Raw genomic sequence first — 17,289 nt, forward strand, 5'->3', positions numbered from 1 at the left:
CAAGTCCTAGTGCACCTACGTTGGTGACCCCACTTTTCGGTGGGTGAGGTCTATGAGCACTTGGTCCACCGGTCTCCTTCTGAGCTAAACGTGTAGGTGAAATCTATTTATGTATGCAATTACTCGTCTCACCCTCACCAAAGAACTAGAACGCCCCTCTCACTCATCAGGAATCAGAGCAAAGGCAAGAACTCTCTTCTCTCACTCTCACAAGGTAATGCAGGGTTTGTTGTAATATTTTCTGATGTGACTGACCGTGTTTGAGCAGCAAGTGAAGATGGCTGGGAGTGGGAAGGGGTGTGAGAGGTGCAGTGAGTGGCAAGAGCACTACTACTGGGAGCACATGGATGTGAACAAGATCAGGTTCTTCAAGCTCATGACAGGAGATTTCCAGCAGAGCATTGTAAGTACATCTATTATCCTGCTAGCTGACAAGTTTTTTCCGATAAAGTGACAAGTAACAAGTGGCAGGATTCTAAGCATACTGTGGTAATGTTGAGGGCTTGTGCTAATGTTTTGCTAAATACAACAAAGAGCGAAAAAGAGCTACTTTATGTTCGGACATTTAACTACAACGATTGTGGATTTTTTTTACCCGCAAAAAAGACAGAATGTGGATTTTTTTCCACAGAATTAGGTTAATTTCATTTTGTTATGGATGGTGCACTAGTTAAACCGTGTAATAAAAACAGAATAAACTATACGATTGTATTCCTTGTAAATCGAGATTATATTTGTTTAATGGAAAGGGATTCAAACCTGCCCCTGATTTTGTAGGAAGCATAAACAAGTCTTACATGGCTTATACTATTTGATTAGTTCATCCCTAGAAAATAGAATGCATCGATGCAACTCTCAAAGGGCTGTAAATAATCATTTCTATAATTTATGTTACTCCATCTCAGTGCATACCAGACAAATTTGCGAGCAATTTCATCAGGCAGATGGATATCGCAGAAGGACTCCACCTGAAAGCGCCGAGCGGAGAAACATGGCGCGTGGGCGTCAGCAAGGTTGCTGATGAGCTGTTCTTGGGGTCAGGGTGGGGGGATTTTGCCAAGGCTCATGAACTGCAGGAGAATGACCTCCTGCTCTTCACATGCAGTGGAAGATCCTCCTTTGAGGTCCTGATCTTCGATGCGAGTGGCTGTGAGAAGCTGTCTCCCCTCTTCACCGGCAGAATGTGCAAACATTTCGACAACATTGTGATGGGTCAGCAGGTTGAGAAATACTCTCTGACTGTCGATGATGATTCTGATGATGATACTAGTGTGCCGTCTCGGTTGGTTGGCTCCCCTCACAGGGCCTCCACATCAAAGAAATACAGTGTCAAGAGCAAATCAAGTAAGTAGCAGTAGGATTTTGGGGCATGCAGGATGCATGAGTTCATAAGCATGTGTAGTTAGCTAACTCAAATATCTGTAACTCTGCAACTATGTATCATCATATATCTGTTTTTCTCAGATAAAATTACAGTATGTGTTTCTCGTGGTAACTTTCAGTACACTATATAGACTAGTGTTCATGTATACTGAATTTTCTCCACAGGTACTGAATCACCAAGCAGCCGCAGCAGCTCTGATGCTAAGCTTGAGTCAACTGAGGAAGAGGAGTGTGATCATGAAATGCACGATGAACCCGATTTATACTACTCGAGGGCTGTAGAACATATATCCGACCTGCGATGTTGTATGGCGCTGAGTGTTGGCCAACGAAGAGACGACATATCCAACAGTTAAGTGTAGCAGAGATGCGCATGTTGAGATGGATATGTGGCCACACAAGAAAGGATCGGGTACGGAATGACGATATACGGGAGAGAGTTGGGGTAGCACCGATTGAAGAGAAGCTGGTCCAACATCGTCTCAGATGGTTTGGACATATCCAACGGAGGCCTCCGGAAGCGCCAGTGCATAGCGGACGGATAAAGCGTGATGAGAATGTTAAGAGGGGTCGTGGTAGACCAAACTTGACATGGGAGGAGTCCGTTAAGAGAGACCTGAAGGTTTGGAATATCGACAAAGTTTTAGCCATGGATAGGGGTGCGTGGAAGTTAGCTATCCACGTTCCGGAACCATGACTTCGTTTCGAGATCTTATGGGTTTCAACTCTAGCCTACCCCAACTTGTTTGGGACTGAAAGGCTTGGTTGTTGTTGTTGTTGTTGTTGTTGAGGGCTGTAGAACAGCTAGATGGCGACCAAAGACAGGAAATAATTGGGCTGGCTTCAACTGAACCGGGCAATCCTGCATTCGTGACCGTTCTGCAGAGGACCCATCTCCAACACAAGAACAACTTTCTGGTCAGTTTCATCAGTTATGTTAGATGACCACTTAATACTTGCAAAGGTTGGACTTTAATCAACGCCGGAACAAGGTCAATTTTAATCTAGCTGAAAACTTTGATTTGTCAACCATAAATATCCGTCAAGTTTTATCGAAAAAAATATCCGTCAAGTTTACTTACTACATCATTAACATATCAACTTATTGTGCAGATCGTCCCCTATAAATTTGCTGCTGATCACCTTCAGAGGAGGCCTCCTGACGTCCTGCTTTTCAGGCCGAGCATGGCAGAGAAGTGGCGTGTCAGGTACTACCAATCCAGCCACACCAGAGGCTTCAACTGCCAACGCTGGGTCAAGTTTGTTAGGGACAACAGGCTGCGCGAGGGAGACGCCTGCATCTTCGAGCTGATCAAAGGAGCGAAGAAGAAGAACAAGGTGGTAACGATGGCTGTTCATATCGTCCGGAGGAGGAAGAAAGATGGCCGGTTTATCAAAGTGGGATAACTTTTAAGCCCCTGCACACACTTAACCCTTTCTCCTACATTTTGGTAAGCAACATGTGTCTGGAACTCTGGATGTGCCAGTGCAAACTAAACCTGTAGTACCTGGTGTTGCATTGCAGGCAGCTGCGTGAAATTTTAAGCTCCTGCACACCCGTTCTCCTACATTTTGGTAAGCATAGTGTGTATGGATGTGCAACTGGAAACTGAACCTGTAGCATTTTGAACCCTAGTTCAAGTTAGGTATGCTGGCAATCCCTTGTATGACACTACTATTTCCGTGTTCCTTATTTGCCGTTGTGTCGGCCAGACCCGCCTTTGTCAGTGACACAGCTAGGGATAGGAAAAATCCCTGTTGCATATAAGGAATATAGTTGGATTCTTGAAGCACTGTGGCTACTAGAACAAGGTGTGACCTGTGTACTGAACTTACGATATTATTCTGAGCAAATGGGTAATCCTAAGATGGTGCTTTTGTCACTCGTTCTGCCTTCCATGCAGGTCCGTTCAGTGTATGCTCTGTGCAATTTCAGTGCAAGTTTCTTGCGTGTGTACTGTGTAGTGTAGGTAGGCATGGTCAGCAATCTGCTTCTCTTTAATCTATGTGGCCTTGTTTCATCTGTGTTAGTCTGCGACAATGGATGTAAGCTAGCTAACCCATCATGAAAATAAGAGGTTTAATCACATTAACTTTTATTTCCACCTTCCAAGTTCCGACTGTACTCATTACAGACCGGACACGACCGATCATACAAAAGGCTAACAACAGTGAGGCGACCCAAAACGGCGATCTAAATGGTCTGTTTATCTCTATTTAGATTGCAGACAGAATTTGGATTGTTGTCCGGACAGCTAGGCCAACGCCCACAACGCCGCGACCTATTAGGCTATCAATTGAATCTATTATATACTAAAAGCAAAATACAGATGTTTAAAATAGAGATACACCGTTAATCCACATTATTTTAATTATTTTAATCGTTAGATCTAAAATTTATGGTTAGGATTTAATAGGAGTCAATGGTTACGTAAATGTATCCTCATGTTTAACACGTTCCACTATGTACAAATTATAAAAGAAAACTGCCGCACCATATAAGACCAGAGATAAGTTAAAAAAAAAATTCCGTCGGTTCAAAACTGGCTTGGCCCGAACGATGCCTTTGCTCTTTCATTCCTAACGAGTCAAGTTGTCCAGCCAATGGAAAGAATAAAAAATAAGATGCGTGTCTGAACTGGACTCGGGAGACCCTCCAAAAACGTTAGGATGGCAGCCTGTTTTTTTGAAAGTGGTATCATATCCCCCTTAAAGAATAAAAAGTGATATCATATATCTTTTTACGTGTTCCATTAGTACGCAAGGTTATTTAGATCCTTATATTTTTTTTTCGAAACACAGTACATACGTAGACGCTCACATATACGTACATATACACGCACCCCTATGAACGCACGCACATCCTACCTCTATGAGCACCTTCAAAAGACTGCGTCCAAAAAACTTAATCTGACGGGTCTTGAGATTGACGAAGTCACCACAGACGCCTCGATGTCGATGAAAACATCGCCTCCCACTAAAAAAGAGTCTAATGTTTACGTCAATGGGTATAATTATGTTTGACACGTTCGAGTATGTACAAATCTGGAACGGAACTACAACACCATATAAGACCAGCCAAGATGCGAGGAGATTTGACCGGTTCATGTTGTTTTCTAAATCACACGTATGTTTCTAAGACTCCAGTTGTATTAGATTAACAAAGTCCACGTAACTTTAGTCAGTGTTAGTTATACGTGCAAAGTCTCTATGTAATACTACAGAAATACTAGAACTGATCGATCCATCGTGTGTTGGATTCATACATCTATGTTGAACGTATATTGGGGTAAAAGTATAAATTGTATTCCTGTTCTAGCGTGTTGTACAAGGAGACCTGCTTTGTGATACATAGTTAAGATTTAACTAGAAATTGGTATTCATACAACCATTAAATTCTTATTAATTTGATTTATGTAGATGGATTCTAGGCCTACTATAGCCATATAGGGGAAGTGAATACCAAAGCAAAATTTTGATTAAAAAAAAACAACTTCTGTTATAAACCATACCTGAAGCAAACTTCAAAGCGCGATGATGAAAAAAAGACGTTGAAATCTGATTGATATGTAACTACAGCTGAGCTACACGATTATGTTTTTTTAGCTAATACATGTGATATGTGTGTCACCGGAACTACTATAAACTAGAAAATATGGTGGAAACCTAACAGGAAAACCTACGAGCAACTCTGAAAACAGAAGATTTGTACATGTAATACCTAATAAATTAAATTAGAACATAAAACTGAATATACAAAGTATACAAAATAATTTCACACATGGGGCTCTCTGGAATGGAGACATCTCGTGTAACTCAGCTTCAGAGACTGAAATTGATATAGCGGCAATTTCTCGGCGGTCGTCATCGAGACATTTGTCCGAACTGAAAAAAAATAGCACAGAAACAAACCAAACAAGCGGAACGACAGAAAAACATACCGAGACAGCTAACTTAATTTAAAACTTGATTTTCAACTATCAGGTCTCGCAAAAAAATTCCAGAGCGTGTCGTTAAAACCACTATCAAAATGCAGTAGAATAATAACACATGAATGATTGTAGGAATGAATTTGCTACAGCACAAGTGTCCACCTACTTGACAGTCCTTAGGCAAACGACAGAACTGGATTACAGTAATCACAAAGAGATGTAATGGATATTTCCTTATATTTGCATTACAGGTTTAATTAAAAAAAAACCCAAAAATTATAATATCACTTCTCACACAAAAGTAAGTTCCCTCTTTATTATCCAGATATGGAAGGAAACTCAAGAATGGGATTCAACCCTCATACATACATTTATTATTAACTGGGGGACTCAATGAAAGAAAAATCTTCAACACAAATAATAGGGAAACACTTAAAATTTTATCATATGTCTCTTAATGGTCATAAATTCTTTTTTATGTCATCTCAATAAGCTATTTTTTCTTCTTAACGTGTTTGAGCCCATTTGCCAATGATTAAGGGAACCCTAATTATTATCCGGAGTTTACCATAATCAGAAGGCAGAAGAAGGATGCATGTTTGATCAACCTTTTGATTTTTGTACACTAATTGCACACATGAGTTTAAAAAGGATTTAAGTACAATTTTTAATGACATAATCATAATTCACCACCAAATTATAGATAACAAAATATATTTGGTAGACAAACGATAGTATGTTTAGCTTTGCATTAAATATGACTATAAAAATGTATAATTTCCTGCCACCAAATATCAATATAAATAAACTATAAGTTTATTCCACATACTTTCGACACACTAAAAAAGTATACCCTCGCATTTGCGAGGGCCACCTTGCTAGTTTAAATAAAAACTAGAATATAGTTCATATTGGCCAATGATGATTAAGTCCATGGTCAAACAGTTGTGTCTCTTTGTTTTTGTAGGTTGATCTTAAACGTGAGGATCAAGTCGAACTGAAGGGCAAAGTGGCATGTGAGATCAGCTCAGCTGATGCCCTAAAGCCAAGGGAGAAGCTCGATCTTCTCTTCTACCAAGTGCAGGAGACAACACGGAAGACGCCTCCCAGACTAGTCCCGAAACCCTACCCTCCCCTGCTGCCCCCTCCCGTGCGGCGGCGGAGGCCCCCATCCTCAAGCCCCCAGTGGCCCCTCTTCCCCCGCCCCTCAGGCCGCCGCTGTTGCCGTCTCCGGTGGCGGTGGCGGCGCCCCTCCCGTCGAAGGACGATGGGGTGTGGAGAGGGCTCTGCGGCGGTGCTTCATGGGAGGAGGTGAGGCACAGGCTGATGACGCCGGGCGGCACAGCTGCGATGGCCGTGGCCTGATGCACTTCGCCGGTCGTCATGGAGGAGTAGGTGGAGCGTGGTGGCCTTCGCCCCTGGCAGCGATCTACTCATGATTTGGGTCCTCTTGGCCCCATTCGATGTAGGATCCACGGCTTCGGCCAATCCATCGTCGGTGCTCCGTGCCGCCTTACTTCTTTGGTGATCCGGCAGGAGTGACTGGCGGCGTGGGGGCTGCTGGTCTAGCAATAATGGTGGTGGTCCTTGGGTTTCTCTCATGCGAAAATGAAGACATGCCGGAGGCCAGTCCGCCTTGATCTAGTTGGAGTGATGAGTTCCGGAAAGCTCCGTCGGTGAATGGAAAAGTGCATCCTTTGCATGTAGTTTGTTGGATCGTTGGTTTTCGGTTGCGCGCATACATGCTTTTATTCTGACCGTTTGGTTCTGGAGGGAGCAGCGCGAAGCTCTATTCTGTGTTGACATCAAGTGACTTTTTGATCCATGGTGAAGTCAGAAGAAGGAATATCATGAAGGTCAAATTGGAGGACTAGCTAAGGGAGGTTCAAGTCTCCACGATGTTGAGGGACTTGCTTGGCGTTCCGGGCTCCGCCACAGTGGTATGAAAGTGGAGGCGGCAGCACAGGTGAAGTTCAGAGTCCTACCTTTCAGGGTGAACATCCAAGGTCTGGCTTTAACTGGTTGTGCCTGGCAATGACCTTGTTGGAGGCATTATTTTGAGAGCGGGGACTATCTTGAGGGTGAAAATCTAAGATCTTTGGTCGGGCAACGACGGCGCTGGTGCACCGTTCCCTTATTGGAGGCGTCTCTTTTGGAGAGTCTATATTTCAGGTGTTGTCTTGGTGGTGGATGTATTGTTGTTGCTAGGTCGGGGATGCTGTAGCGGGACTTTTGTTTCTTATTTTTCTTTTCTCTTTTTTGGGCTGTGTGCATCTGTACTGCCATTAGAGTGTTGCGTTGTTGCAGTGGCTAGATGTAATTGGTATTTTTTTTATTAATATATTCCTTCGATCGAAAAAAAGAGACAACACAGAGGTAGTAAGTGGGTGTGACCTATGTTCATGTTCTGTTTTGAGCGGCCTCATAGCCTATGAGTATATATTGTATTATACGATTGAGAAAACCTGTCGTTGGGCAGGGTGTTTTTTTTTATTAGGCATACTTCTATCAGTGGCGCACCTTTCCTAAATACAGTGGCGCCCTGTTCCTAAGTACTTGTGGCGCGCCATGCCTTTTTTACTCGCGCACCTAGAGGACATATTAGTGCCGCACTAGGCAACTAGTGGTGGCACACTACATGGTGCGTCACTAGTATATATTTTACTGGTGCACCCCTACTAATTGGTGGCAGAGTGATGCACCATGGTGCGTCATTAATATGTTTTTTCATGGTAGTGCGAACATTAGTATGATTTAGTTATATTTATTCTACTGCTACATTTTTTTTTGAACCATAAGAGACCCGAAGGGCCTCGAAGCCTTATATTAAACACAAACAGTGGAGGTGTAAAATAACATAGAGGACCCTAAAAGAAGTAGAAAATAACACATAGCTCCCCATTTTATGTGGAGAAGACCCTATGAAAGACTTGAGATGCAATCAGGTCCCTCTGTATCTCCGTTGCCGAGCCGAAGGTTAGCTGCACCGCCATCGAGCACCGTCGCGGGGACGCAACCACTTGCTTCAGTGCCGAAGTTGGACGCGGCCGCTGACCTAAAAGAAGGCCTCCGATGGAGGTTGAGAAGACGCCGGAGCTCACCAGCTTTGACGGACGGCACGCAACCATCAAGATGATGCCCGCCGATGTCACTTCCAAGCTCCGGAAATCCCCAACGCAGAATCCTCTCTAGCTCCGTCTACGTAGAGCGGCCCGCACTCCAGCACATCACTCCTGCCACGGGTGGGTGAAGGCGGGCAGAGCTAGTCGGAGAAGCGAGCAAAAATCTGCCGGAAGGGGATAGTCCGAAACTCCCCTGAGCGCCCTAGCCACGCCTTCTGCTTGATGTCACCCACTTCCTCTCCCTCGCCACCCCAACCGGCCAAGAGGAACATAGGAGAGCAGCGAGCGTCGAAGCTAGCCCGAGCACCGAATTGAACGAGCAGATTTCCTGAGCCGCAGACGCCGCCTTGCCTGCAACCTGCTTCCACCGAGGAAGCATCATGCAGGGATCTTCGCTACGACCTCCCAGTGCTGCTCCAGCGCGCTGAGGAGTAGCTCGGCGTAAATTGGCCGCACATGCTGACACCGTCATCGCCGTCTTCATCTCCCTCGTTGCCTCCACGGCTGGCCAGGTCGATGTCGAGGACACCGAGGATGCAACACTGCGGCCAAAGGCGCTTATTACCGTGGGCCTTCGCAGGAGAAGCAACCGATATCCACCCCCACTCGTCGGCCTCTCATAGGTGCCGCACCGAAGCACGGGAGGAAGAGACCCACCACCCCCCCGAATCACTTTCCCCACCCCTCACCACCGCGGCCGATCGGCGAGAGAAGGACGAGAAGAGCAGCGATGTAGAACAGGGGAAGGGAGCAGACCTTGGGCTTATTAACGGGGATCCCTCGGGGAGAGCCAGGCGCCGCCGTCTCCCACAGGGAGCACGTCACTGCGCCGCCATGATGGCGTGTAACTCACACGTTCGTTGGGAAACCCCAAGAGGAAGGTATGATGCGCACAGTAGCAAGTTTTCCCTCAGAAAGAAACCAAGGTTTAATCGAACCAGTAGGAGCCAAGAAGCACGTTGAAGGTTGATGGTCGCGAAATGTGATGCGGCGCAACACCGAGGATTCCGGCGCCAACTAGGAACCTGCACAACACAACCAAAGTACTTTGCCCCAACGAAACAGTGAGGTTGTCAATCTCACCGGCTTGCTGTAACAAAGGATTAAACGTATCGAGTGGAAGATGTTTGCAAAGAAAACAGTAAAACAAGTAGATTGTATGCTATGTAAAGAATAGGACCGGGGTCCACAGTTCACTAGAGGTGTCTCTCCCATAAGATAAAGCATGTTGGGTGAACAAATTACAGTCGGGCAATTAACAAATAGAGAAAGGCATAACAATGCATATACATGACATGGTAAATATAGTGAGATTTAATTGGGCATTACGACAAAGTACATAGACCGCCATCCAACTGCATCTATGCCTAAAAAGTCCACCTTCGAGGTTATCGTCCGAACCCCTCCGGTATTAAGTTGCAAAGCAACGGACAATTGCATTAAGTATGGTGCGTAATGTAATCAACAACTACATCCTTAGACATAGCATCAATGTTTTATCCCTAGTGGCAACAGCACAACACAACCTTAGAACTTTCCGTCACTCGTCCCGGTGTAAATGCAGGCATGAACCCACTATCGAGCATAAATACTCCCTCTTGGAGTTAAGAGTAAAAACTTGGCCGAGCCTCTACTAGTAACGGAGAGCATGCAAGATCATAAACAACACATGAACAATAGATTGATAATCACCATAATCATAGTACTCACTATCCATCGGATCCCGACAAACACAACATATAGAATTACATATAGATGATCTTGATCATGTTAGGCAGCTCACAAGATCTAACAATGAAGCACAACAAGGAGAAGACGACCATCTAGCTACTGCTATGGACCCATGGTCCAGGGGTGAACTACTCACTCATCACTCCGGAGGCGACCATGGCGGTGTAGAGTCCTCCGGGAGATGAATCCCCTCTCCGGCAGGGTGCCGGAGGCGATCTCCGAATCCCCCGAGATGGGATTCGCGGCGGCGGCGTCTCCGTAAGGTTTTCCGTATCGTGGCTCTCGGTACCGGGGTTTTCGCGACGGAAGCTTTAAGTAGGCGGAGGGTCAACGCGGGGGCCACACGAGGGGCCCGGGGGATAGGTCGGCGCGGCCGGGGCCCGGGCCGCGCCGGCCACCCCTCCGGCCGCCTCGTGGCCCCACTTCGTTAGGTCTTCGGTCTTCCGGAAGCTTCGTGCAAAAATAGGACCCCGGGCGAAAGTTTCGTCCAATTCCGAGAATATTTCTTTACTAGGATTTCTGAAACCAAAAACAGCGAGAAAACAGACAAGCTGGCTCTTCGGCATCTTGTTAATAGGTTAGTTCCAGAAAATGCATAAATATGACATATAATGTGCATAAAACATGTAGGTATCATCAATAAAGTAGCATGGAACATAAGAAATTATCGATACGTTGGAGACGTATCAGCATCCCTAAGCTTAGTTACGCTCGTCCCGAGCGGGTAAAACGATAACAAAGATAATTTCTGAAGTGACATGCCATCATAATCTTGATCATACTATTTGTAAACATATGTAATGAATGCAGCGATCAAAGCAAAGGTAATGACATGAGTAAACAAGTGAATCATATGACAAAGACTTTTCATGAATAGTACTTCAAGACAAGCATCAATAAGTCTTGCATAAGAGTTAACTCATAAAGCAATAAATCAAAGTAAAGGTGTTGAAGCAACACATAGGGAGATTAAGTTTCAGCGGTTGCTTTCAACTTATAACATGTATATCTCATGGATATTGTCAACATAAAGTAATATAACAAGTGCAATATGCAAGTATGTAGGAATCAATGCACAGTTCACACAAGTGTTTGCTTCTTAGGTGGAAGGAGATAGGTAAACTGACTCAACAATAAAAGTAAAAGAATGGTCCTTCAACGAGGAAAGCATCGATTGCTGTATTTGTGCTAGAGCTTTTATTTTGAAAACATGAAACAATTTTGTCAACGGTAGTAATAAAGCATATGAGTTATGAAAATTATATCTTACAAGTTGCAAGCCTCATGCATAGTATACTAATAGTGCCCGCACCTCGTCCTACTTAACTTGGACTACCGGATCTTCGCATGCCATGTTTCAACCAAGTGTCACAAAGGGGTACCTCCATGCCGCCTGTACAAAGGTCTAAGGAGAAAGCTCGCATTTCGGATTTCTCGCTTTTGATTATTCTCAACTTAGACATCCATACCGGGACAACATGGACAACGAGATAATGGACTCCTCTTAAATGCATAAGCATGTAGCAAAGTTATTATTCTCATATGAGATTGAGGATATATGTCCAAAACTGAAACTTCAACCATGGTTCATGGCTTTAGTTAGCGGCCCAATGTTCTTCTCTAACAATTTTGCATGCTCCAACCACTAAAATGATAGACCTTCGGACAAGACGGACATGCATAGCAACTCACATGATATTCAACAATAGTTGATGGCGTTCCCCGTAAACATGGTTATCGCACAACAAGCAACTTAATAAAATATAAAGTGCATAAGTACATATTCAATACTACGATAGTTTTTAAGGCTATTTTGTCCCATGAGCTATATATTGCAAAGGTGAATGATGGAATTTTAAAGGTAGCACTCAAGCAATTTACTTTGGAATGGCGGAGAAATACCATGTAGTAGGTAGGTATGGTGGACACAAATGGCATAGTAGTTGGCTCAAGGATTTTGGATGCATGAGAAGTAATCCCTCTCGATACAAGGTTTAGGCTAGCAAGGTTTATTTGAAGCAAACTCAAGGATGAACAAGTGCAGCAAGACTCACATAAAAGACATATTGTAAACATTATAAGACTCTACACTGTCTTCCTTGTTGTTCAAAACTCAATACTAGATATTATCTAGACCTTAGAGAAACCAAATATGCAAATCAAATTTTAGCAAGCTCTATGTATTTCTTCATTAATGGGTGCAAAGCATATGATGCAAGAGCTTAATCATGAGCACAACAATTACCAAGTATCACATTATCCAAGACATTTTAGAATTACTACATGTAGCATTTTCCAATTCCAACCATATAACAATTTAACGAAGAAGAAACTTCGCCTTGAACATTATGAGTAAAGCCTAAGGACACATGTGTCCATATGCAACAGCGGAGCGTGTCTCTCTCCCACAAAGTGAATGCTAGGATCCATCTTATTCAAACAAAAACAAAAACGAAAACAAACCGACGCTCCAAGCAAAGAATACAAGATGTGATTGAATAAAAATATAGTTTCGGGGGAGGAACCTGATGATGTTGTCGATGAAGAAGGGGATGCCTTGGGCATCCCCAAGCTTAGACGCTTGAGTCTTCTTAAAATATGCAGGGGTGAACCACGGGGGCATCCCCAAGCTTAGAGCTTTCACTCCTCTTGATCATAGTATATCATTCTCCTCTCTTGACCCTTGAAAACTTCCTTCACACCAAACTTCAAGCAAACTCATTAGAGGGTTAGTGCACAATTAATAATTCACTCATTCAGAGGTGACACAATCATTATTTTCACTTCTGGACATTGCATAATGCTACTGGACATTAATGGATCAAAGAAATAAACCCAACATAGCAAAAGAGGCAATGCGAAATAAAAGGCAGAATCTGTCAAAAACAGAACAGTCCGTAAAGACGAATTTTAAGATGGCACCAGACTTGCTCAAATGGAAAAACTCAAAACTAATGAAAGTTGCGTACATATCTGAGGATCACGCTCGTAAATTGGCAGATTTTTTCGAATTTTCTACAGAGGACTGTGCCCAGATTCGTGACAGACAGCAATGCTGTTTCTGCGCAGTAATCCCAAATATAACATCAACTTTGACATAGAAACTTTACTTGGCACAAAAACTTGATAAGGAGAGGTTGCTACAGTAGTAAACAACTTCCAAGACTCAACAAAACAAAAAATTGCTGTAGGTAAAAACATGGGTTGTCTCCCATAAGCGCTTTTCTTTAACGCCTTTCAGCTAGGCGCGAAAGTGCAAATCAAGTAACATCGAGAGTAGAAGCATCAACATCATAGCTTGTTCTAATAATAGAATCAAAAGGCAACTTCATTCTCTTTCTAGGGAAGTGTTCCATACCTTTCTTGAGAGGAAATTGATATTTAATATTACCTTCCCTCATATCAATAACAGCACCAACAGTTCGAAGAAAAGGTCTTCCCAACACAATTGGACAAGATGCATTGCATTCGATATCCAAGACAACAAAATCAACGGGGACAAGGTTATTGTTAACCGTAATATGCACATTATCAATCCTCCCCAAAGGTTTCTTTTTAACATTATCGGCAAGATTAACATCCAAATAACAATTCTTCAATGGTGGCAAGTCAAGCATATCATAAATCTTTTTAGGCATAACAGAAATACTTGCACCAAGATCACATAAAGCATTACATTCAAAGTCATTGAATTTCATTTTAATGATGGGCTCCCAACCATCCTCTAACTTTCTAGGAATAGAAGTTTCAAGTTTTAGTTTCTCTTCTCTAGCTTTTATGAGAGCGTTTGTAATATGTTTTGTAAAGGCTAAATTTATAGCACTAGCATTAGGACTTTTAGCAAGTTTTTGTAAGAACTTTATAACTTCAGAGATGTGGCAATCATCAAAATCTAAATCATTATGAGCTACAGCAATGGGATCATTGTTCCCAAGGTTGGAAAAAATTTCAGCAGTTTTATCACAAGCAGTTTCAGCAGTTTTAGCAATTTCAGGCAGTTTTGTTCGCTTTGCACTAGGAGTAGAAACATTGCCAACACCAATTATTTTACCATTGATAGTAGGAGGTGCAGCAACATGTGAAGAATTAGCATTACTAGTGGTGGTAATAGTCCAAACTTTAGCTACATTATTCTCTTTAGCTAGTTTTTCATTTTCTTCTCTATCCCACCTAGCTCGCAACTCAGCCATTAATCTTATATTCTCATTAATTCTAACTTGGATGGCATTTGCTGTAGTAGTAATCTTATTATCAATATCATTATTAGGCATAACTTTCAATTTTAAAAGATTAACATCGGAGGCAAGCCTATCAACTCTAGAAGCGATAGTATCAATTTTATCAAGCTTTTCCTCAACAGATTTGTTAAAAGCAGTTTGTGTACTAATAAATTCTTTAAGCATGGCTTCAAGACCAGAGGGTACATTCCTATTATTATTGTAAGAATTCCCATAAGAATTACCATAACCATTACCATTAGCGAAGGATATGGCCTATAGTTATTACCGAGTTGTTCCTATAAGCATTGTTGTTGAAATTATTATTTTTAATGAAATTCACATCAACATTTTCTTCTTGAGCAACCAATGAAGCTAAAGGAACATTATTTGGATCTACATTAGATCTACCATTCACAAGCATAGACATAATCACATCAATCTTATCATTCAAGGAAGAGGTTTCTTCAACAGAATTTACCTTCTTACCTTGTGGAGCTCTTTCCGTGTGCCATTCAGAGTAATTTATCATCATATTATCAAGAAGTTTTGTAGCCGCCCCCAATGTGATGGACATAAAGGTACCTCCAGCAGCTGAATCCAATAAATTCCGTGAAGAAAAATTTAGTCCTGCATAGAAGGTTTGGATGATCATCCAAGTAGTCAGTCCATGGGTTGGGCAATTCTTTACCAAAGTTTTCATTCTCTCCCAAGCTTGAGCAACATGTTCAGTATCTAATTGTTTAAAATTCATTATGCTACTTCTCAAAGATATAATTTTAGCGGGAGGATAATATCTACCAATAAAAGCATCCTTGCATTTAGTCCATGAATCAATACTATTCTTAGGCAAAGATAGCAACCAATCTTTAGCTCTTCCTCTTAATGAGAAAGGAAACACTTTCAATTTAATAATATCACCATCTACATCTTTATACTTTTGCATTTCACAAAGTTCAACAAAATTATTGAGATGGGCAGCAGCATCATCAGAACTAACACCAGAAAATTGTTCTCTCATAACAAGATTTAGTAAAGCAGGTTTAATTTCAAAGAATTCTGCTGTAGTAGCAGGTGGAGCAATAGGTGTGCATAGGAAATCATTATTATTTGCATTTGTGAAGTCACACAATTTAGTATTTTCAGGAGTATTCATTTTAGCAACGGTAAATAAAACAAACTAGATAAAGTAAATGCAAGTAACTAATTTTTTTGTGTTTTTGATATAGAGAGCAAGACAGTAAATAAAGTAAAACTAGCAACTAATTTTTTTGTGTTTTGATTTAGTGCAGCAAACAAAGTAGTAAATAAAATAAAGCAAGACAAAAACAAAGTAAAGAGATTGAGAAGTGGAGACTCCCCTTGCAGCGTGTCTTGATCTCCCCGACAACGGCGCCGAGAAAATTATGCTTGATGGCGTGTAACTCACACGTTCGTTGGGAAACCCCAAGAGGAAGGTATGATGCGCACGGTAGCAAGTTTTCCCTCGGAAAGAAACCAAGGTTTAATCGAACCAGTAGGAGCCAAGAAGCACGTTGAAGGTTGATGGTCGCGAAATGTGATGCGGCGCAACACCGAGGATTCCGGCGCCAACTAGGAACCTGCACAACACAACCAAAGTACTTTGCCCCAACGAAACAGTGAGGTTGTCAATCTCACCGGCTTGCTCGTAACAAAGGATTAAACGTATCGAGTGGAAGATGTTTGCAAAGAAAACAGTAAAACAAGTAGATTGTATGCTATGTAAAGAATAGGACCGGGGTCCACAGTTCACTAGAGGTGTCTCTCCCATAAGATAAAGCATGTTGGGTGAACAAATTACAGTCGGGCAATTAACAAATAGAGAAAGGCATAACAATGCATATACATGACATGGTAAATATAGTGAGATTTAATTGGGCATTACGACAAAGTACATAGACCGCCATCCAACCGCATCTATGCCTAAAAAGTCCACCTTCGAGGTTATCGTCCGAACCCCCTCCAGTATTAAGTTGCAAAGCAACGAGACAATTGCATTAAGTATGGTGCGTAATGTAATCAACAACTACATCCTTAGACATAGCATCAATGTTTTATCCCTAGTGGCAACAAGCACAACACAACCTTAGAACTTTACGTCACTCGTCCCAGTGTAAATGCGGGCATGAACCCACTATCGAGCATAAATACTCCCTCTTGGAGTTAAGAGTAAAAACTTGGCCGAGCCTCTACTAGTAACGGAGAGCATGCAAGATCATAAACAACACATGAACAATAGATTGATAATCACCATAATCATAGTACTCACTATCCATCGGATCCCGACAAACACAACATATAGAATTACATATAGATGATCTTGATCATGTTAGGCAGCTCACAAGATCTAACAATGAAGCACAACAAGGAGAAGACGACCATCTAGCTACTGCTATGGACCCATGGTCCAGGGGTGAACTACTCACTCATCACTCCGGAGGCGACCATGGCGGTGTAGAGTCCTCCGGGAGATGAATCCCCTCTCCGGCAGGGTGCCGGAGGCGATCTCCAGAATCCCCGAGATGGGATTCGCGGCGGCGGCGTCTCCGTGAGGTTTTCCGTATCGTGGCTCTCGGTACTGGGGTTTTCGCGACGGAAGCTTTAAGTAGGCGGAGGGTCAACGCGGGGGCCACACGAGGGGCCCAGGGGATAGGTCGGCGCGGCCGGGGCACGGGCCGCGCCGGCCACCCCTCCGGCCGCCTCGTGGCCCCACTTCGTTAGGTCTTCGGTCTTCCGGAAGCTTCGTGCAAAAATAGGACCCCGGGCGAAAGTTTCGTCCAATTCCGAGAATATTTCTTTACTAGGATTTCTGAAACCAAAAACAGCAGAAAACGAGCAAGCGGCTCTTCGGCATCTTGTTAATAGGTTAGTTCCAGAAAATGC

General features: G+C 42.9%; 1 protein-coding gene across 1 annotated transcript; it reads left to right on the forward strand.

Annotated features, from left to right (window-relative positions):
- The first annotated feature begins 277 nt into the window (after positions 1-277).
- On the forward strand, positions 278-2,790 carry LOC124706810 (B3 domain-containing protein Os12g0592300-like). The gene is made up of 5 exons (XM_047238480.1): positions 278-403; positions 906-1,344; positions 1,549-1,668; positions 2,186-2,301; positions 2,497-2,790. The coding sequence occupies exons 1-5, from the start codon at positions 278-280 to the stop codon at positions 2,788-2,790; spliced, it is 1,095 nt and encodes a 364-aa protein (XP_047094436.1).
- Positions 2,791-17,289: the final 14,499 nt, after the last annotated feature.

Source organism: Lolium rigidum, chromosome 4, assembly GCF_022539505.1.
Source record: "Lolium rigidum isolate FL_2022 chromosome 4, APGP_CSIRO_Lrig_0.1, whole genome shotgun sequence".
Classification (NCBI taxonomy): domain Eukaryota; kingdom Viridiplantae; phylum Streptophyta; class Magnoliopsida; order Poales; family Poaceae; genus Lolium; species Lolium rigidum.